This window comes from Athene noctua, chromosome 5 (genome assembly GCF_965140245.1).
Source record: "Athene noctua chromosome 5, bAthNoc1.hap1.1, whole genome shotgun sequence".
Taxonomy (NCBI): domain Eukaryota; kingdom Metazoa; phylum Chordata; class Aves; order Strigiformes; family Strigidae; genus Athene; species Athene noctua.
The window spans coordinates 4,887,050-4,910,603 of NC_134041.1; the positions used below are offsets into that span (position 1 = coordinate 4,887,050).

The following is a 23,554-nucleotide window of genomic DNA, read 5'->3' on the forward strand; positions in this document are numbered from 1 at the left end:
GCGAGGTGTTCCATGTTAGTGCAAGTCAATGGAAGACTGGCAGCACTAGGCGATTCCCAGTCTTCTGTGGCTTTTACTGAGAGTCTTTCACTACAATATTGTAAAATAGGAATCAAAGAAAAGACCACTCCTTACAACCTCTTCACATGTTTTGGAAAGAAAGGGCCGTATTGAATTTTTACAATTTTTAGAGGAACAGTTTTGCAGTAAACTTCTGTTTGGTTGAGTAACTTCATCTTCTAGATCTTGAATCTACTGTTTTGGGTTTTTTTTTTACATCAACAACATAAATAATAAGCAGAAATAGTTATTACCTATTAACAAATCCTTAAATAGCATCTATGAACTGGTACGTCAGTGGGGCAAGGGAGGGCAATGGGCAGTTAGCACACAATACAATACACTCTGTGGATCAAGGCAGGATATTCTAGTCGACGAGATTTGGAAGTCTTGGTATTTATGAAAAGTGTTGCCTAGGCTTTTAAGTGAATGTGAACTCCTGAGACTTCAACTAGCCAAACAGGCAAAGTCGCATTAAATTCAATTTCTGATTTGTGGAGGGCTGATGGAGTATATTGTTTCTGCCAAGATCTTAGCCCAACACTAATGAGCAAAAGTGAATTACAATGCAACTTAAATGACAAAATCATCAATTAATATTTTCTTGGATTTTTATAAAAGCTAAGTATTTTATTGTTTTATAATAAGTTTTTTCATTTGAAGCTGAAGACATTACATTTTAACTGACTTTTTAATTGTGATGATCGAAATTGGTAGCAGGGAGACCTTAGTACCAAATTGTATCCACCTGAATATAGAGAAAAATATGGTTTATATTTACAGGTAAATTGATTTCCTTACTTTTATTAGATCTGACATTTTCCTGTGTAAATAATTTCACATATATACAAGATCTCATTCAGTTTTGTACAACTACTTATACAGAGATACACAAATACTAATGGACACATCTACACAGGAAAATTCTACCTGTTGAAGTGTTAATTGGTTAATTGTACTAAGGACTACTGCACAGTGTATTTGTACAATGTATGTGAAGAGCAAATGCTTTAATAAGCTTGTATCTAGTCAGTCAAGGGGTTTCGATACTAACTGGTTTCCTCCACAGCAGCCTGAAGCAAAGATGTGGGGACAAGTAATGATAAATGACTCTGTGAGCTCCACCCTACCATGTACTGAGTTCACGGGTGTTTCATATGCATTTCATCTTTGAAAAAAAAAAAAAAAAAAGACAGCTGTGAAAATGCTTCACGATTTGAGCTCACTCTACAGATCCAGTTTTTCAGCAGTGAAATTCAGTGCCATGCTGAGGTTCATCAGAAAACCTATACATCACTTACAACCTCTAAGTAGGTCTTATGCAGTCTTAAGGCATGAAAGCTTGCCTTCTGGTCTTCAAAAATGTGAATTACAGTCTTTTTTTGAAGAAGAGATGAGGCTAGTAAGGAAAAGTTCAGCTACAAAACAAGTCTTAACCTATCTCTCTAAAGCATCGAACTTTCGTGTGGTTATATGCATATATACTCATTAAAATTCAAGAGGAACAATGGTGTAAATTACTAGTTAGAATGTTTTTTTTCACTGTATGCCTATTTAAACACTTTATAACTATTCAGTTGCTCAACTGTTTACCAGATTTTCATATGGAGAGATACTTAGTGTTGGTATCTGATAGAGAGATCCTATAATTTACCAGTGCTGTATTTGCTGCTTGTCTGTTTGAAATTTTAATTATAAGTGACACCACTTGGGAAGACTTTAGAAGTGCAGAATGTAGAACACAATTTCTAGCCCCGTCCTTTTACACTCAAAACATCCATTGAGTTTAACAGGCGAAACAGAAATGCAGAAATAGCTCCTATACCCTCTATGCAGACAGGGTTAAATAATGCAATAGAAGAAAGAAATAATAGCAAAAATAAATATGCAAAGAAAAAAAACCCCAACATTTTCAGCACACTTGAAATCAAGTGGAGACTCTCTGAGGTGGAAGAATGACATTTGCTTTACGGAAAAAATGGCAGAAAGCCTTTATGCTTGGCTTAGGAATAGAGAATTCTAGATAAAGAAGACAAGAGAAGTAAGCAAATACAAAGTCTGAGAAATAAGGACATTAAGCATCAGGAGACATTCATGAGAGCTTCCATGTCAGTTCTTCATTTCTTGGCAGCTGGGACACACACAAGCCTTAGGTTAGATGAAGTGCTTTGCTGCTGCTGCAGCTCAGCTGCTTTTGTGACTGGAGCTGGACAGTCTCAAGAATTAATGCTGTGCTGACTGACAGACTTTACTTTTCATACCTCTTATGATGATGGTGGCTGGGCAGAACTTGACGAGTTGTGTCTAATAAAAACAGACTCTCTACATATCACTATATAAGGTTTCTCTTGGCCTGGACTCCAAGATCTGGTCACTATGTATTTCCCTTGGCAGCAGGAATCAGCCTTTAAGAACTGTCACAGGAAAGGGCCTTGGTAATAAAAAAGGATGGACTAAGGAGTATCTCAGCAACACTTAACAGTCCTTGACTGTGCTCATACACAGAGTATGTGACTGCTGAAGGCAAAGATCTGTGTTTCTTCACCTTTTGCAATGAGAGGACCTTTGTTTACGTGCAAAGCCTCCAGGCTTGTATTGAGCCTGGGCTGCCCCATCATTACCACACACACCCCGGCCTCACCCTTTCATTCAATCAGTAACCTGTTTTTCACATCACATCATTTTAAGATGTACTTCTGTCAGCTCGACGAGTAGGCCAAAACTCACATATCGGGTTAGCAGCTTGCCATTTTTTTGATTTTGGAAAAGCCAAACATCACCTCTCCACCTACCACTCTCACAGCAGGGCTGACTGCTTCCTTACACACAAGCCATCACCAGCCCTCCCTGGTATCAGGCAACACTCCAGGTCTCCAAAAGCAGCAGCAAGCAAGCCCAAGGCATAAAACACCCACAAGCTCTGAAAGCTGAAGGGGCCTTAGAGTGTGGCTTGGGACAGCGAGGCCCGGGCACACAGGAGTCAGGGCTAAGCTCAGCCGTGAGGTGAGGCAGGGCTGTGCGCAGGCCTCACAGCAACACTGTGGGTCAAGCCAGGGGTAAGGCAACGCAGGAGAAAGGACCCCCCGGCTCCGCTCCCCCCACGGCCCCACCGAGGCCTCCCCGGCTGCCACAAAATGGCGGGGCCGGCCGAGCTCACGGCGGGGGCGGAGCTTCCGCATGGCCGCGGCGAGGGGGCGCGAGCGCGGGCGGGGCGGAGGCCGCCGCCTGGGGGAAGGGCCGCGGAGCGGGGCCCGGCCCGGCCCGGCCCGCCCTCCGCCTCGGCCCGGCAGCGGCTCCGCGTCGGCCCGGTCTCACTCCTCCTCATCCTCCGCCGCCGGCCGGGGTGGTGAGTAGGGGAGCCCGGCGGAGGAGGTCTCTCCCAGAGCTGTCCCCCCCGCCCCGTGCGGGCTCCTCGGAGTGACACGTCTTCCTCCCTCACCTTCCCTGTCCCCCGCGCCCTCACGGCTGCCTGTATCGCGACAGTCGCGCCAGCACTGAGGTCGGGGGGTTGCTTGCGTATGGGATGCCGGGCGCTGAGGGCCGGCAGCCGAGGTCAGCACCCAAGGGCGGCTCGGAGCGTCAGGCCGCTGCCAGAAGGGGAGGACGAGGAAAAGGCGGGAGGAGCTGATGGTGCGGTTCCTCTCTGAGGGGAGCGGGGAGGGAAGCGGAGGCCACTGCTTGAAGCCAGCGGGTGAAAATGCCCCCCCGCGGACGGGGGGTGTCCGGGTCCTGCCGGCGGGGAGGTTTTTCCATTCTCATGCCTCGTGAGTAAGACTGGCTGGGACACACTTGGTTTTCGCTGTGTTGAGTCGTTTTGTTTCTAGGCTGGGTGTGCAGTAAACGTGCGCCCTGTGTTCAGGTGCAAAGTGTTAGCAAAATGCTCAGTAGATGGTGGTTTTCCTCAGTATGTATGAGTGGCACCTGTGGCAAAAAGCCCTGCATGGAAGGGACATGCCTTCCACCTGCAGTCATTCTGATCCGGTGGTAATAAAAGTGAAAGAGAAAAAATCAGGTTTTGTTCTCAGCGACAAAAGACAGTGGCTTTTTCACAGTTAAAAGCAGATTGGTACCTTAAAACTCCAACATGCAGCTGATACTTTGTGCAGGACTGCTGTTGACAAACAAATACATGGTATCTCCTCAGCTGAAGTAATCTTTAACAGTTTCATGTTTGGGTGGTTTTCCTAATACCTCTGCTATTTTTTTTTTTTTTTTTCTTTTAGGGTAACCAACCAAAGAAGTTATGACTATCATCTGTGGTCTAAAGTTGCTGGGCAAGAAATGTATTTTCTTTCATTTGGCTTTGACCAAGCAGGGGAAGTGCAATAATTTCTATAGGTGTTACGCAGGATATTGCCGCACTCAGGTCAGTTGTGCACGAGATAGATGCCAAAGGCTGGATTTGCGTGGAAATACCAGAAACTGTTTTTTGACTGGAAGCCCTGACTACTCTAGAAACTTCATCAGCAAAGGACAGAGATGTCTTCTGAGTGTCTCAAATACAGAAGCGTACAAGAATGCACACTGCAGTTCGGGAAGGTTTTGCCTCCAGTCTTCTTGGCCACTGAGGGAGAAGACTGCATCCCTCCAGATCAGTTCTGTAGGGCAACTCCCACATCATTTTTCTGCTTTGAACATTCACATCATCAGGTCTTTTCGCACATCACTGTCATTTCAGGCTGCACCAGTTCCTCTTTTCTGGATTATTGTTAAACCAGCTCAGAAATTACTTGCTATCATTCTTGGCAGGTAAAATACTATCTTACTTCCTCTCTCTGTGTAAGACCCCATTATGCAAAGATGTTTGCACGAGTTTGTGAAGAATGGTAGGTGTATTTATAGTATTTTCATTTTAATATCTCTGCAAAATTTTTTAGGGCTGGGGGATAGACTGACAGTTTGCTCAACAAGAAGTTGCTTCTATTTGCAGAGGTGTTTAGATGTATCTTTTGCTCTTGTTGTTCTCATTTATATGGGAGAGGGGGATGAACCAAGACACTAAGGGGCATTCCTTCTGTGGGAGGGAAGAAACGGAGTGGAGTAGAAGCCAACACAATCCATAAGCTCTAATGTGCAGTGAGACTCTAATGGAGAATACAGCAAGGGCAGACACTAACAAATTCCTTTTTTAACTATGTCCTAAGTTAACATTGTTTGTACCTTACAGGAGCATAAGAAATTGGTGGAAGGCACTTCCTCCTAATAAACGAGAACATCTAAAAGAAAGTGCAAGAAAAAATAAATGGAAGATACTCCTGGGTGCCAGTAGCTTAGGAGTTTTATTTATTGTGTTTTACTTTACTCATTTGGAAGAGACACCCATCACTGGGCGCGCTCGGCTGTTGGTGTTTGGAAAAGAGCATTTTAGGGAGCTGTCACAGATGGAATATGATATGGTAAGATTTTAAAGAAAAAGTCAAAATACTCTGAAATTGTTAGTGCTTTTTTTTTAGTGTTGAGAGAGTCCGGTTAATGAATTGAGCAAACAAACCTTGTGGTGTCCTTCATAAGTTTTGAACTTCATGCTTAGAAGCCTGCAGAGCATCCCTATCAGTTACCTCCTCCTTTCATCCCCATCCTTTTTCAGAGTTCCCTTTCCATCAGCAAACCGCTGAGGTGCACATGGTAGTTAAAGACCACATATGTATCAAACATTTCTAACTGTGTTATTGTAATATAGCAAGAACTACAGAAATCAGGTAGAAGTGATAAAAGTGTAGCTAATGGGTATATGCTGACATCTGTCTCATTTTTTTGTGCTGATTTGAGCATTCTTTGGCACTTGTTTAAGGTCCTGTCTTCTAAACTGTCACTTTGTAAGGTAATACTCTCTGCCAGCATTCAATTCTACTTTTTTTTTCATTGGATCAACTTATTTTTCTTTAATTGCTTTCTTTTAAACTATCCATTGCACTAATTTCTGTAACTTGAGTTCCATGACTTTCTGTTCTAAAGCCAGTGAAACTTGATAGTCCATATACAAATGTCACTGTATTCCTGTCTGAGAGAGAATGTGAGATAATGACAGAAGTACAAGGATATATTCAAATCACATTTTTTGTATAAATTTGTCCACCTTACAAATCAGAACAGAAATAGATAGAGAAAAATTACAAATTCAGATGGAGATTCAGGAAGGTATAGAAAAGTTTGTCAAATAGGTTTGTCAAATTGTGATGCCAAGCTTAACTGTGTATTAGGAAAATGCCAGATACAAGACGCTGTAGGACCAAATTTATTTTATTTTTGATCTGTGGTCAGTTTACTTCTTTTTAAGTTTACTAATCCTTAACTTGTGGGTCTGAAAGCCTGAACTCTAATACACTGGCCTTGGCTACATGAAAGAAAAATGTATTAAAATTTAGACTTAACTAAGTTGTGTATAGCTGCTAAATTAGTTTACCAGTTAGGCATTTACTAATTTGTGTGTTTGTTCTGCATGGCAATCAATGATTTTTTTTGTTTTGTTTTTTTTTTTTCTCCAGTGGATGGAGGAATTCAAAGATAAAATGTTACCTGAGGCAGATGCACGCTATCAGGTTGTGGAGAGAGTTGTTGGTCATTTATCTGAAAGCAATAAGGACATCCCACAGGTCTCGGCACTCAAGTGGGTTATCCACGTGGTAGATGAACCAGGTGTAAATGCTTTTGTGCTTCCAGTAAGTTGAACCCAATACAAGAATTATTAATAATACTGAAACAACATTTTGTTTATGTGTCTTCTACCAAATTTTCGCTGTCTCTTTGTTTATAGAATGGTCAAGTGTTTGTTTTCACCGGATTGCTAGATGCAGTTTCTGATATACATCAGCTGTCTTTCATTTTGGGCCATGAAATTGCTCATGTTGTGCTGGAACATGCAGTAAGTATCTAAAGAAAGCTGTCTAAAATTCTTAAATTAATTCTGATGAATCAAGATTTTTTTTCCTGTCACTACCAACCAAAGTTTCAGTGTGACTCTAATTCATGAAAAATTGAGTACGAAATGGGAGTATTCTGCTACATATCCTTACTACTCTGGTAGTACTTAACAACTGTCAGAAGTCCTGTAGCAGTCAGTGTTAGCACAGAGTCTGCCAGTGCTTTTTTTCATACCTGCACAGATGGATTATGGCTCACTAGTAACAATCACTTAGAACTTGGTCTGCAGACACCACTCCTATAGCGCAAACATGAGGAACTAGAGGCACTCAGCAACTCACTTTGTTACTGCTACACTTGTTAATATCTAGAGAAGTGGATATACTTTAATAAATTATTATAAAATATGTGATATTTTTATTATAGTAGCACACAGTTTTATAATACCAGATTCTAGAATGCCTGGAGCTTGATTCTGCATTTACAGGTGATTGCTTTTGCAGACCTAATTTTGTTGTGCTTTGTAGGTACAACGATGAAAAAAGAGGGTGGTATAGAAATATGGCTCATATTGTTAGAGATTGAGGTGATTTGCTAAAAAGTGCTTTTTCGCCTCCAAATTGATTTCTTTCGGTGCATGTCATTTTAAAAAATTGTATTCGTTACCGATCTATCAGTTTGGGAAGACATAATGAGAAGCTTGTAAACATAAAGAGCCTGCTAAAATCGCAAAACTAATGTGGAAATGGGTAAATACATTTTAAAGGCAGTAGAAATACAGGAGAATTGGTTTACCACATCTTATATGATTTTGGATGAGCAGCAGTTCACATCATAGTTTCTTGGGCTCAGCTGAGCCTACTAACTTGGTAAACTTCTAAAAATATCTAATAATAAAAAGAACTTACCTGTTTGTATGGAACTTGTGTCACCCAGCTGGCACAGAAAAATGTATTGCATGATCCAGCTTATAAGTGCTCACATTTTTGTTGCATATCAAGTAGAGCTCTGAAAAATAGAAGAATTTACATTTCTTTGTTCAGGATCTCTCAGTTTCTGAAATTGAAGGAATGCAACAGAAAATAAAAAATAAATATATTATACCTAGTGTTCCTTTATCCTGTTAGTGTTCCTGTCTAAATGATGTGTATCTTGTCTCAATTTAATGTAAAGAACAGTGTTATAAGTCTTTTTATAGATTTTTGTTGTTGTTGTTTTTCAAACTGAGGTATTTCATGGCCTTTTTACTAAAGAACTCTTGTCTGCATGCTGCCATCATTTTATCTCAAGCTTTGATCTCTTGAATCAGGAGATAGCCAAAATGTATTTGTTCAAGCTGTATTTATGCAGTTGGGTGAATTCTAGACTGAAAGAACCTTGTATCCAACTGATTTTTTCTTTTATGCAAGCAGGGGAACTTGTGCTTGCCCTCTTCCTGTGCACAGGGAAAAAAAAAAAAAAAATTTTTTTAAAGTGTTTCCAAAGTCTGTTACGTTCTAAAGAAACATCAGACAGTAAGGAATGAAAACGGGACAATTTCTGTTTGCAGGCAGAGAAAGCCAGCCTGGTTCACTTCTTGGATTTTCTATCACTCATCTTTCTTACTGTGATTTGGGCCATCTGTCCTCGTGATAGTTTGGCAGTTGTTGGCCAGTGGATTCAGAGCAAGTTGCAGGAGGTAAGACTGACATTTTGTATTATCCTTCCCAAGTTCCATGGAAAAACGTTTTTAATCTTGGGAGATAGTACCACTAATAGTATGTTTGGGGAAGAAGGTTAGAGGAGAAATGTTCTAAGCAAAAAATTAATGTTTGAGTATGCTTTTGAATGAAATACGTTTTTATAAATCTGCATCTGCTTTAGTTGATATGTACTTTCATTTGTCATCTTGAAGAACTTTAGATCTCCCTAAATGACTGGATTTAGCTGGACAGGCTTCAAGTACCTGCTTGCCAATTAAGTTAGATGATTGTCTGTTTGAAATGTAGCTCATTCTTTAAAGTTTTATATATTGAAATGCCGTGTTTTTATTTTGAGTAGCTGTAAATATATGGAATTTTTTTAATACTTGTTAGTGGTAAGAATGGTTTCCCAGATTAGAAAATTGAGAATCTAGACACTCTTAAAGTATAAACCATGCTATAATAAAACTTACTGAAATAATCTTTTCAGACAGCGTATATTCCAGTAAAGTAAAATTCAGAGGCTTTGCAGTGCCAGTTTTCTCCAGCATTCTAATTTACTGTCTGCCTCTGGACAGTTACTGATCCATTTCTTTTTAAAAAAGTGAGGTGTTTTTTTTTTAAATAAATTTTGCTTAGATCATAAAACTTGAATCTGAATTTAAGTGAAAGAGCTCTTCAGCTTCTTTGACTTCTCTTGATGCTTCTCCTGAGATTTCCCCCACTTCCTCAGAAACATGAAATTAAACATAACCAATCTGTTTTGGTAGTTCTCATGCTAATGGGTAGATGTGTGGATTCTGAACATAAATTTTCTCTAAAGAGCTTGGATATTTGAACAAGTAGCTAAGAAAGCAATACATTGATGAATGCTAGCCAGCATTTTGAAGAGCTGAATGTGGTAAAAACAAAGTGTGAATCAATCCTGAGACTGCTCATAATTTAGACAGCAAGATTTAACTCCCTGTCAGCATCTTTTCTCCTCTTCTAGGCTAACTGCAACTGGTATTTTGGCATCATGGATTGGAGTTGCGCTTTAGATTGCAAATTGAATCTGGGTTTAAGCTCATAGTCCCAGTGTGCTATAGGAAAAATCTATCATGTATGAGTAGCGGCCTGGTTTAAAACACTGACCAAACTCCTCTTCAGTGACATTAAACATATCCCTATGTAATGCAGAATAAACAGGTGATTAATACTTGCAAAGCTTTTATCCCATATACAAAAGATGCTGGATAGAAATTTTTATTTCTGTTAGTCATCCAGGAGTACAGTGTCTGTTTCCTCCATTCAACGTTTGCCTAAAGTGCTTATGTAAATAAGAATCTTTCTGCATGTTTTCTCAGGATGTTTCTTTTCCTTTTCTATTATCTATAGTAATTCTATTTTACTTTTTCAGGTTTTAGCATCCTACTTTTTGAAATGGTAATTTGCTTTTGTTTCAGTATTCATTTTTATTCTATGTCCTCAGAGGCTTAACTTTTTTACCTACTGATGATTGTTTAGTTTTTATTATTGGCTATTAGTAGTTCCTGGTGACTCTTTGTAGGCCTTTTGGCATGTTAGCTCCAGTTCTGCTTTTTTCCCCAAAGCTAGTGGGTTTGCGTGCCTTAAGAAATTTTTCTCTTATGTGATTGCTCAGTAGTTGTTCTTTAGTCATGTATTTCTGATCTGAAACATGTTGGCTTTGTTTTTACAGCAGCATTTATTTTATATGGGAACTAAAACCTAGGATTTATGCTTGGAATAGTGCAAAGCATGACCCTGAGCTTTACTCATGTCCTGCACACTAATATGTACAGATACAGTACTTCATATTTCCTTTCTTGTCCATCTCACACCATCAGATTTGTATTTCATTTAGAAACTGGTGATTTTGGATCGTCAGCTTACCTGGAACTTCCTTTTCTTTCACATATACAGACAGCTCTGGTAATGATTTGGAAAATCAGATCTTGTCTCTTTATGATGTCCAATTTCTGACAGCTATTTTAGATCCGATTTTGAAGATCTAATTTTTCATTTCAACACATTATCAAAAGGTTTTTCCAACAAGTTTGTTTTTGAGTAGCAGATGAGTAGTAGTGTGTGTTAGATTCCTCTTTTAGGTGACTTAATTTTTAGATTCCTCCACCCTTTTAGGTGACCACTGCTGAGACTTTATTGGCTAGAAGCACACTGTGAAAGAGAGTCCAAGTTTTCTCAAGAGATTCAGATCACCTTATAGTTTTAATTTTAGATCTGAAGAAGAAACACATAGAATTTTCAGAAATTGCAGAGGACACATTTAAGACTCTTAATGAAATTTTGATGATGATCAGAACATAACAAATCTGGAACCCTGCTTGGTCATAAGCTCTATCTGGCATGAGATTTTCTGTGGAATCATATCACAGTCTATTCAGGCTTGTGTCTTATCTGCAACTGGCCAGGAGCAGACACAGAGGAAAAGTAAGGAAAGTAACAGCAATTATAGGGTGATAGTTTCTTCAGATGCCATCCCGGCTTCCACAGTCTGCAGCATGGGTAGGTCCTGAACTAGCAATTACTGTTGTGTTTATTTTTAAAAATCCAGCCATATTTTTGCTGGCGGTACTGGGATAGACATACAGGTAAATAGTAATATCCTAGTGCTTAACTGTGAATGCAAACAAAACTTTAAATGCTTATCTTTTTATTACCATCTTCTTGCTGTCCCAGATCTCTTTTTCTAGATGGTCTATTAAGACACATGAATTCAGACCATCAATTTCCTGCTTCTTAAACTCCTGCAAATTTTTTTTGAGATGGATGCTACTCCTTCATATTTAAAATTGTTGTAAACCTCCTTGAGAAGAAAACTGCACGTTGTTCTAACTGAAGAAATAGATAATTGCCTGATTGTACAAGCCACTGTTCCAGTTAGTGCTTTGGGTAGTCCTGTTGCCTGTTACCAATTTCATTTCCCTGTTGGAGAAATGTTTGCTAATTAAACAAATAGTTTATCTGTCTAACTGGGAAATGGTTCTTCAGGAATATATGACAGACTAGCCAGGGGTATCTTTGCTGTTCAGTGAATACACGCACTGCAGTAGACCCAGAGCACTTTTCAAGGCAGTATATATACCACTTCAAGTAATTACTGTCTTCAGAGGATTTAAAAAAATACATTTGTAATTGCAGTGTTTAAGGTCTGTAAGGAAACTAAGAATTTAGAAAGTGACCTCGTCTATGCTTACTTACAAACCAGCATATTTTGTTTGAAAAAACCCATAGAGGATCACCTTTGGTTGGCTTTTATTTCTGACCTAGTAAAGAAAAATTACCAGTACTACTTTAGAAAGGAGCAAAAAGTTATAGATACTTTTATGTACTCGGGGACTGGACCACTTCTTTGGTGCTCTTCATTTCTGTTTTGTCTTTTTTTTTTTTTTTTTTTCCTCCCCAGAACTTATTAAGGAGGACATATTTTTATAACCAGATAAAGAGCTGATAAAACCTTTTTCTCTTTGCTAACCTTGCACATCCCCATTCTTCAGCTACTATTTCCTAATTGATGCCCAGAGCAGAATATTGTGACATGTTCCTTATCTCTGCAGGAGCAGCCTGTTTTAACAAGTCCTGATTTGCATTTACTATAACCTGGTATACTAGGGCAAGGCTGCCCAAATCTACATGAATTATAGATGCCAGAAGATCCTGAGTTATATGACTAAATAACCATTTGAGAAAACTACCCGTCTCTTAGTGTGTGTTAATAAAATGTCATACCCTAGAAAAAAAGGGAGAGGAGTTGGTCAGATTTATGTCTTCCAGTTTGATTTCTCAAGGGCAATTTGCAGCTTGTGTTGGGGGATAATCATGACAAAGGAGTGATTTCTGCAGGAAAATGTTTATGACTGCATTCCATACTGTAGGCTGTTTACCATACAAAACAGTTCATACCAAGTTTAAAGACAGTCATAAAAGTTTAAGGGAGCCACTGGAATTTTTTACATCCAGTTACTACAAAAAAATCTTAATGCGAATAAAAGAGTGAAGTGAAAAAAACCTGGTTTAAAGTTGGCATTGATCCTTTGCTGCAAAATGCTGTGATTGGCTGACGAGAGGGGCCATGAAAACGTGTGTAATTTGAATTAATTTCCACTGAATACAGGTCAATGAATTACATATAATGGAATTAAAGATTATGTTAAGTAAATTCATACTGATCATGTGCAATGTGAACATGATAGATAAACACCATTTATGAGAAGGTTAGAAAAATAGCTATGTTGCTCCAGCTTTATATACATTCAAACCCAAGAAATAGAACTTTGATGTGCTTCTTTGCAGTTTATGTTTGATAGACCATACAGCAGAACATTGGAGGCTGAAGCTGATAAAGTGGGACTTCAGTTTGCAGCAAAGGTAACTGCAACTTGTTTGGTTTGTTAACATTTTACCAGCCATTTTTCAGTTTCCATTATAATCAGGGAGTTTCACGCTTCACAGAGGTAAGGGGGAGGGAAGGGTTTCCAGATTTTTAAAGTGTAGACTGATGGAGTAATGGGAAATAAAAGTCTGTAGGGAATGTCAAAGTAATTCTGGCTAAATTTTGTGTAATAATATTGTACAGTTTGCATTATTAACTGCCCAATATACTTTCTATATAGTTTAAATGTGTCTTTTTCTTCTAATTACAATATAAAGAGGAGAATGCCAAATAGTGAGCTTCAGAAGTAAGTAGGATGTATTTGTATGTAAAGATATAACTTACCCTTTAGATTTTTGTTTCACTTCGCTTCCATCTATTGTGAGAAGTTCTGAGGAATACTATCCTATAGTGCACCTAAAATATTCTGATCTATAATACCTATTCTCATAACAATTAGTAAAATTTAAGAACTTGTTGATAATGTGATTATATATTATGTAAATTGCTGATATTTACAAAGTATATCGGTATTGTTCTAGTACTTAAAGGTTTACTCTAAGCAGAACCATAAAAATAATGCAGCTTTGCTAAAGTGAGGTAAAAATTTGGTCAGAAACTACTCAGCATTTTTTTTTCATAATTTTTTTCAGTCACTTTTTTTTGTCCCTGTGGATTTTAATTCTGAATTAAAGAAACTAAACTAACTCAATTTCTAGCTAAGTGCAGTAGAGGCAGGTGTTAGATATGAGAGCAGCACCATCTAGTGTTAATATTTCATAAGGGAAATTTCTTGATAATTATTAATATTTCTTCAAGGAAGAGTTTTTAAAGTTAACATGACTTTGGGATTGAAACTGCATTTGTAGTTTGAAGTCATTTAAGGGAATAATGCAATCCATGAAAAACTGTAATTGGCGTGTGGGTGCTCACTGCTTTGTAGTACCGAAGATGTAGGGCCATACCAGAAAGAACAAGCAGAGTTGTATCTCAGCATTTTGCTGCTTCTGCAGATAAAATTATTACTATAAAAATTTTAAGAAATAAATTCAAGGAATAAATCACCACTTCTGTATTTCTGTGGAAAGAAGAAAAAAAGAAAAGTAATTTTCTTACCTTCTGAGTATTTGTCTCTTTCTCTCTTAAACAAATAATTAATGTAAAAAATCTTATTCTTTTTTTCCTCGTCACTTAAATACAAATATAAAGGAGTCTGTTGGTGATACACAAACATCTTTCTTAGAATTACTGTTCCATGAGTTTCCATGCTTAAATTTATACTTTTATGGAGAACAACAGGAGTCCTAGTTCTGCAGAATTACTGTTTTAACCTGTTGCAGATTACAAAGATCACCCTTGAAAAAGTCAGTGCAATCACTTACAGAAAAGCCTTTGCAGTTCAATTTTAGAGATATTTAAGTATGAATTATTATCACTTTATATTTTTGACTCTAAACTTCCTGTAAATTTGCCTAAATCTGTGGAGACAATTAATTTGTTCTTCCGTTGTACTGTGTCTAACAAATATAAAAGAATAAGCAGCTGAGGTTTGTTTAAAGAACAAGGATGTGCCAAAAATTGTGAATCTTTTTTTTTTCTCCTGAATTAATTCAAGTGTAAGTTTTTTAAGATCATTGGAATTACATAGGAACAAAGGAACAAATCCAGTGTCTATATGGATGAGTTTCTACTGCATTTAGGTATTTTAGAACATCCTCTTTCTGTCAGGTGTGAGGGGGGCCTATTTAAAAAGGCTTTGAACATATAAAACTTCAGACGTCTTTTGTAATTCAGTATCCATTAGAATGTGTATTGCATGACTTTTAAAATACAGTGGTGTATATATTTCCTTTCTGTTTTCAGGCTTGTGTGGACGTAAGAGCAAGCAGTGTATTTTGGCAACAAATGGAATTAGCAGAAAACATTCAAGGGCAACCCAAGTTACCAGAGTGGCTCTCCACACACCCTTCTCATGAAAACAGAGCTGAGCACTTAGACCGGCTTATCCCAGAGGTGAGCAGAGTCTCGAAGGAAGTGTGTCTTTTTCTCTTAGGAAGGTTGCCAGAATTAGTTTGGTATTGATTCATGAGCTACTTTGGTATTGATTCACTTACGTACTTCTTTAGCATTGCGCTTATCTTCGTCTTTACCCTTACAGAAATTTTTCTGTTCTAAAGCTCTCAACCTTAAAGGTTTTATTAAACGAGGAAAAATTAAGATAGCACAAATTAAATGCAATTCTATTCCTTTTTTTTTTTTTTTCTTTTCTGATTGAAGTGTAGTATTTTTGCTTTGAATGGCCTTTTTGGCATAGATGTGACAGTGTCACAGGTCTCATCCTTTTTTTTTTTTTTTGTCATTTTGGAAATCAGTTTTTAAGTTACACCCCTAAACTATCTTGACTTCTCTTGCTTTGATATCTAGCCCTAGGCTGTCAAATAGATTGCTCCATCCTATCCTGTCTCTGTGACATGGGATTGAGTACACCTTGAGTAACTGTGCCTCAGAAGAATGTCATATCCCCAGTAGAAGATTTCTTAATAGCCCTAGTTATGATAGGTCTCCGTAGATTTTGCAGCCTGCTTTTTTCTTCACATCTCTGTTCTGTCACATTAGGGAGCAAATTTTACCCCACTCCAAGGAACTTGAGCTAATTCATGCAATTGCCCATCAATCTGCAGTCTTTTCTCTGTTCTTTCTTCCAGATTTCCTCTCAGAGGAATGCCAAGTGGATAGCTGCTTGGGGATTCTCTTAATTTGATGTGCTACTTGCTGATAGTTTAAGGACAGAGAACTGTTCCACATTTAGTAATCTTAGTTTGTTTACTATTTCTTTAAATAGTGGGTTTTTTAACTACAGAAAAATAATGGATTGGGTTTTGCCTAGTTTTTTCTTTTTAAAACAGTGTTAAAGCACTTCACAACAGCAATGTTTTTCAGCAAACTAAACTGTGTTTGGAAATTCCCTTTCTTATAAGCAAATGGTAATTTCGTCTTCATCTTTTTTTTTTTTTTTTAAACTCTCAGTCACTTTAAGTATTTCTCAATTCCAAACTGTAAAGAGTTGAAGATTTATTGGCAGAAGGAGCACTAAAATGTTGAGGTGTTTGCTGATTTCAAAGGAGAAAAAAAGATTTTCATGAATCCTTTGATGGGAATGAATGCAGTAAATATTCTAAATGATAGCATAAATCAAAATCGATGTTAGGGGTGGAAGGTTGGAGACTGGCGAGACTGAATATTTTAAATTAATATATACAAATTCTGTACTTTGCAAAAACAGGTTGTGAGACTGTTTTGATGGATTTTCTAACACGATAGAGCAGCTGAATGGAAAATTATACTTGTGGAACCTCAGTTTTAGTTAGATTGAACATAAAGGGTTCAGGATTCTTTATTTTCATACAGTTATTGACTGGCTTGTAAAGTGATAATGAAATAAATTACTACTTCTATTCTACCCTAGGTCTGAGCGAATAAGTTAAATAAGTGAGCAACCATAGAACTGGCAGTCATGTTAGTTCTGTCTTATCTCTTGCAGTTTAGCAGGTGGAGCAACCTTCGTCTTTTTATAGCCACTCTCACTTCCAGGAGGGGTGGAGGCTAGGAAATCTTCTTCCAAAAGATAATTGAGGAGGAGATGTTTTAATCTGCCTTTTATCTTGAAATTCTTTGGAGTGGGGATGAGAAAACAAGGGCTGAAGGCTTCCTGTTTTTAACAGTTCACTGGATAAGTGAGGTTGCTGCTACAAAAGCAAAATAAAAATGAAAGAATATATGTAGAGGTGCTGTTGGAGGCTTCTTGTCTGAAGTGCTGACTCCACTCACTCCCCTTCATCCGAGAGCTGCCTTCTTGAAGCTGGTTCTCAGGCTTTTAAAGGGAATCCCAGGACTTTGTTGTTCAGTATCAGTGCCTTTTTGTTTCATGGTTCACATACTTAAAGAACGATATGTTTACCATATATTAACGGCCATTAGATATTCAGAGCCCAGGGGAAGAAGCCAGATTTTGTAAAGGACCTTTTTATCTCTCTAGTATGTCTCTGTGAAGAAACGTATTTCTTAAGACTCAGTATCAGATCCATCATGAGCATTGTTGTGTTTCATATGCTGATGGTTTTGAAGCTGAAATGGTTTTCAGGACAATACAATATCTATTATTAGAGCAGGTACTGTAGCTGGGGGAAATAGGGACAAGTTTTTTGACTTCTCAGGCCACACAGATGTTTTTCTAAAGAAAACTCCTTAAGTAAGTTCACAATAAGAAGGCATCATATGAAGTGAGACTTTCTTCAGTTAACGAAATGGCATGTGTCAGTGAAGTGACTTAACAGTCTCAGGAAAGCAGGAATATCACAAGGACTCTCTTTTGACGTAATTAAAAGACAGGGAGCAAATGAAATGAGTTTTAAAGATCTTGCATCTGGTTTTCTGAACAAGTTGGAAGCTACAGCCAAGATGAGGAATTGGTAAATAAGAGAGCTATATGCAGTTACAAAGTGGTAATGTCCTTGAAAGGAAATAAAGGAAATTTAAAAGATTTACAATGTTTTCAAAGGATTTCCCTCTCATACTGGAAAAGATTTGGTTTGTAAACTGGGAAAACAGAATATACTGTTAAATAGGAAACTGAAGTCTCCTAGAATTCCTATGTGGAAGGTGGCGAGATTCTCGGTGAAGGTCTGTGCATTTTATTTTCAGAGAAGGAAATCTTAAAATAATTTTGTACTAGTGGAAAGGATGCTTACCATTGTTCTTGAGAGAAAAACTCTGGAAGTATAGTGTTGGAGAGAAGCTATAGTGTCTTCTAGTTCACCTCTGAACCTTTTATTTTAATGCTTTGTGGCTCGCTACAGTTTGTCTACCTCTTCCTAGTGTGCTGTCCAAATAGAGCCATGTACATCAGCTGAAGCCTCAGCTGTACTGAATAAAGCAGAAGGTTATCTACTGAGTCTTGCCTGTGACACAGAAATTCATCTTGACATGACATTTGCTTTTTTGGCATCATATTGTTGGCTCAGATTCCGTTTTTGATTCACTGTAACTCCTGTTTCCCACTCCTTCTTGTGGAAATGCCATGTTGAGATCATTTTGAGAGTAATACTAAGTTGGGATATGTCACCTCTATTGCTTCTCTTTTGTTTGCTAGGTCAATTAGCTTGTCAAAACCAAAGCTAATTAATTTCCTTTGGCAAGACCTGTTCTTGTCAAATCCACGTTGGCTGTTTATTATTTCTATTGCTGTTTGGGTAGTTACTGCTTATTTCTCAGTCTGCTGCCTTTTGGTTATTGAAGATGTATTTATTTCACCTTCTTTTCAAAAATGGGTTGGAATATTTGCCCTTTGTTTATGATGCGAAGATTACTTCAGCTAGTTCTAGTACTAGTGTATTAATTAAGCCCTGTTAATGTGAAGACTTAAAGGAAAATGAGAATAAAACATAGTGACCTGTGTTTCTGTCCTCCCCATAAAGTTGTTAAATATTGTGTCACAATTTTCCTTTTCTGTGCCAACGGCAGCAGTGGAAGGTTTGAAGTATTATATACAAGTTATTATATATAAGTAATATTATATATAAGTTGCTTTTCTCCTTTATCAAGTAACAAATCTATCCATTCTTTTAATCATTGTTTTGCTACTATTCATTTGTAGAACCTGTTGTCTTCCCTATGCCTGCTAATTGTAGTTCATATTGCAACTCAGTGTTTCTTTTTGGGTTTTTTTTGTTGTTTTTTTTTTTTTTTTTTTTTTTTTGTTTTTTTTTTTTTTCTTTTTCCCTGCATGTTTGTGCTATTTCTTAGTTTGTGTCAGAATTGCAAGGTCAGAGCACAGGTCTGCCCAGCCGAGGTAATGGCAGTTAATACACAAGAGGCTGTAACCCTTGGGCACATTTGCGGACAAGAGAATGATGTGGCTTTTCTGCTGAGAGCCCTGACAGCCTGGGAGGGGGGGACACACTCCAAAAGACTGGAAGGGGTTGAGATGCAGCAGTTAGCCCAGCATCTGTGGCAGTGGTGAAGGATTAATACTGAGAGCTAGAAACTACTTGTTTCTGTGTTTGTCTCTGCTGGTAGGCTTTGTATGAAAGCGATAGGATGAGGTAGACCTCCCTCATTCTTATGCTTCCCCCCCCCGCACATTGCAGGAGGTGACTGCAATTGTATCGGTAAGAAAAACAGCTTCACCTTTGTTACTTACAAGCAATAGTTTTGATACTTTGAGATCTCCTGAAGCAGTAAGCGTGCAGGTGGTCTTTATTCTGAACAGCGGTACTTCTCTCTTAAGGTTAACCTGAAAAGAACAGCATTAAAGTACTATCAGCTCCCAGATGAATCTACGTACTCACGCTAGCTAGTTCACCTTGTCTCAGTTCTGTCTGTCTTCTTTATTGAGAACACTTGAGTAAAAACAGTCAATGAAACATATTCTTATTATAATATCAATATGCATGTGCTTCATTAGGAATGCTGTCAAAACTCAAAGTACTTGAGCAATATTCAGTTACCGGATTTGAAGTTGCTAGTGATTTTGAAAGTACAGCACGACCAACTGTGTTGGGCTGTTTTATCTTTCAGGAAAAATTATATTGTAAGCTCCTCAGCCTGTTACTGGCATCTTAATGATGTTACAGAGCTACTGGCACAAAACAAAATAGCAGCAGTCAGCTGAGCCAGGGTAAGAACACTTTCTAATTGGGGTTGAATGTTGCGTGACAGTCACAAAGGTGCATACAAAGGCTACTTTCCCTAGAGTGTGTAGTCACAGGTCTCTGACAGTGAGATGACATGTCAGCACAGCTTTCCATTCTCTAACTGTAGTCTGTTTAATGGCACGTGAGTTGATGGTGTTGAATAGATGCCTTCTACCCCCTTGGACAGCTTTATGTCCAGCAAGAACACAAAGACATCAGTGGTGTGAAAATGCTAACGCTGAAGTATTGTTTTTTACCTTTGCTGTTGTGACTTCAGTATTTTAGATAAGTGAAACCATGGAAATAGGCCAGGCACTATATAGCCACAAAAACCAGAGATATAAAATCGCTAAATTAGTTTAAAAGAGGATTACGTTGCCCTTTCCAGGATACAGCCTAAATCTTTATATTTCCATTTGCCTTGAATAATGCTGCTTGACATTAATGCAGTCTTGCAGCAGCTTATGTTCTGGAAGAGAACAAGAGAAAACTCTTGGTTTGTCATAAATGTCAGTTTAGAAATTAATTGGTCACTGAAGCAGAAGAGTGTTCAGTGGTACAGTTACATTTGGTGACTACATGGACGATCATGCTGTAGAAAAACAAGTCCTGAAAGCTTTATTCATATTTTTTTAAAGTTAGACAAGAGGAATATTTGCATGCCTAATCCAAACTTCTGTATCCAGTAATTTGAATGTTATATTTCAGCAAGAAACAGGTGGAGAAACTCTTGCTGCATTCCTGGAATGTGTCTTTTTTTCAAAACCAGTTGTTAAATTTAAATTGTATTTGTTTCTAGCCATTTACAGCAAACCCTATATCAGTTCACTGTAGTAGAGTTAGGAAGAAATATGTTTTGGTACCTACTTATACAAAAAAAAAAAAGAGTTAACGCTCTTCTATTTTAAAATCTACTGTAGTAAGATGTTTCCAGTGTCTCCTATGGAAGAATAGCAAATTGTTTCAAAATGGTGGGCAAATACTTGTTCATGGGTGTATTGGAATATTTGATTTGATGTTTCAGCCAATGCTAGTGTATGTAAAGCAGATTAAAATTTCTGCTCTGTTTTTTTAAGCATGGGACTGCTGTGGAAACAGCGTTCACAGAATCACAGAATCATCTAGGTTGGAAAGGACCCTGGAGATCATCTAGCCCAACCGTTCGCCTAGCACAGTTCCCACCTACAGCATATCCTTAAGCTCTGAATCGACCCGACTCTTGAACACCTGCAGGGATGGGGACTCCACCCCCTCCCTGGGCAGCCCATTCCAACGCCTAACAGCCCCTTCTGTAAAGAAATGCTTCCTAATATCCAGTCTGAACTCTCCCTGGCGCAACTTGAGGCCATTCATTCCCTCTTGTCCTGTCGCTTTCTACTAGGCTAAAGAGGCTCAAACCCAGCTCTCTGCATCCTCCTTTCAGGTAGTTGTAGAGGGCGATGAGGTCTCCCCTCAGCCTCCTCTTCTCCAGACTAAACAATCCCAGTTCCCTCAGCAGCTCCTCATAGGAAATGTGTTCCAGACCCTGCACCAGCTTTGTAGCCCTTCTCTGGACTCGCTCAAGTAACTCTATGTCCTCTTTGTAGTGAGGGGCCCAAAACTGAACACAGTAGTCAAGGTGCAGCCTCACCAGTTCCAAGTACATGGGCAAGAGCGTTACTTCCTCCTTCCTCGTTAATCCATCTGGAACAACCGAATCAACCGTCGCCTTCTGCAGACATTCCCTAGTACTGGTCAGGAGGCACCTGGCTACAAGTCAGCATAGTTCTGGCCATTACTTTTCGAGAATCTGTGGTCATCAAGAGAGGTGGAATCAAATATACATTTGAATTTATTTTCACCTGAAAGGATTAAAAATAAAGCTGGATGTTAATCTGCCCATAGTTTTATGCTGTTAATGAAGACTAAGATACAGATAATACTGTATAAAAGTGACCATTGTTTAGTGCTGATATCAGGCTAGTTTTTGACTTGGTGTTTCATTTTGAAAATCTTGACAAAATAGTTCTCAGCAGAGATGTAGAACCCTCTAAAATTCTTAGTATTTTGCTGTATGAAACATAAGAATGTGCTTTTCTTTATTAGTTTAAATGGGTCTTGCAGCAGAATCCATGGTCTGTGTACAACCACTTGCAAAGTAAGTTGGACTTAGTTGTGTGGTATCCTGTTAGCTCTAAAATGAGCTGCCTGTTTTTATGGAGTAATTAAAGTATGTTCAGCTTCGTTACAGTGAACACCAATTAAGCATCCTTTAAAACCGCTGACTTTATACCGCTTTATAAGTTTCTCCACGGTGCCTTTGAGACGTGAGATTCATCCACTGTCGTACCTTTCTCAGATTGCCCACAAGGCAGAATGAATTGGGGTGGGGTGTGCCTGCACTAATGGATTTTGATTCTCTGAGAAATGCTTTGGCTCCTTCGTGCCTCTGCCTTCTAATCTGTAGAATGGAAGCAGTGGTACTTACTCAGTGAGCAGGAGTGACTTAAAGTTTGGTCCCTTAATGCTGATCTTTTTATCCAGATAAATTTTTATATTTTAGAGACGTTATTTTCTCAGAATACTTGGAAGCTGTGGATTCAAATGCTTCTTGGAGATGAGATCACTTGTGTAACTGGACCTTAACTATCCTGAGCAACCATCTACATCTCTGTGCTGAACAATTATAATGTCCATTATGTTACTGGAGATTTTTCCCTCCTTTTTTGAGTCAGACATCCATATATAGTTACTTCTATAATAGAACATATCTGATGAAGTAAATGATTTTCTTGATGCAGTCATTTTAATTTACATGTGAATGTAAACTAAAAGGTAAAAGGTACTTACATGGACAAGTATCACATAAAATAGTTGGAGAATTTCCTAACTATTTATGCTGTACCTTTTAGAGTAGCCATTCTTCGAGAGACTGTCAATGAGAGAATTATATTCATTCTTAATTTCTTTCCATTGTTTTGTCATATTGCTACATTTCTTCTCAGGAGTTCTTGGTTTCTGTTGAAAAGTTGTTCAGGAACAACTCAGACTCAGTATGTTCCCTACACTTTATGTGCAAATGCAGACCTTACTGGAAAGCCAAATCACTGACTGAAACCTTTTTTTTTTGTTTTTCTTATTTAAATGAGCTTGATTTGTTTTCCTATGTATTCACAGGCTCTTAAAATAAGAGAGAGCTGCAATTGCCCATCTCTTTCTGGACCAGATCCTCGCCTCATTTTCAGACTTAACATGCAACATCTCCTGGAATCGTCTAAAGATCAAGAAACCCCAAATTCTACAAAGCGAGAGCTCTCAAAACCAAACCAGGATTCCCCCCCCCCTCAAAAAGTGGAAGATATGCCAGTAACTTTTGCAGTTAAACCTACAAACTAATGATAATAATTTTCACTTTTTATGAAACTTGTGGTCCCTGAAGGTCTGTCTTATAACACAGTTTTGTCTTTGAGCCATAAAGAAGATGTAGCCACTCATATTCTATGTTTCTTTTATGTGATCTCTCACTCAAAGCAATAAGGAACCATGCCCACACAAGAAGCGCAGCGTGTTGGAGCAGGAAGTTTCTTATTCATCAAGAGTTACTAAAATAAATCACTTCTCAGGGGAAAGATCATCTCGTACAATCCAGTCACACAGTGTAATTTTCAGCTTTATCAGGCTCACCTTGATCAGAGGACAGATGAGCCAGTAGTGTCCCTAAAGCAGAGGAAAAAGTACAGTTTTCATCACTTAAGTTGTCTGGTTTATCTTCCTGTAATTTGGGTTAGATCTGTTCAGCTTTATTTGAGAAATAATGAGGAGAGCTTACTGCCTGTTCCACACACAGTATGTTTAAAAATATTAATCTGAGATGCGGTAATAGCCTA

The 23,554-nt window shown here is 38.3% G+C and overlaps 1 protein-coding gene across 5 annotated transcripts; it reads left to right on the forward strand.

Moving 5' to 3' along the window:
- Nucleotides 1-3,274: 3,274 nt before the first annotated feature.
- On the forward strand, nt 3,275-23,161 carry OMA1 (OMA1 zinc metallopeptidase). 5 transcript variants are annotated; one of them, XM_074908066.1, is made up of 9 exons: nt 3,275-3,406; nt 4,284-4,809; nt 5,228-5,456; nt 6,546-6,719; nt 6,815-6,922; nt 8,471-8,599; nt 12,918-12,992; nt 14,860-15,009; nt 22,845-23,161. In XM_074908066.1, exons 2-9 carry the CDS (start codon nt 4,304-4,306, stop codon nt 23,061-23,063), a joined length of 1,590 nt encoding a protein of 529 aa, XP_074764167.1. In that variant the 5' UTR covers nt 3,275-3,406; nt 4,284-4,303; the 3' UTR covers nt 23,064-23,161. The 5 variants fall into 5 exon arrangements, with proteins under 5 accessions (XP_074764167.1, XP_074764168.1, XP_074764169.1 ...); XM_074908067.1 differs by having other exon boundaries at nt 3,310-3,612; XM_074908068.1 differs by lacking the exon at nt 3,275-3,406 and adding an exon at nt 3,652-3,690.
- The last annotated feature ends 393 nt before the right edge of the window (nt 23,162-23,554 follow it).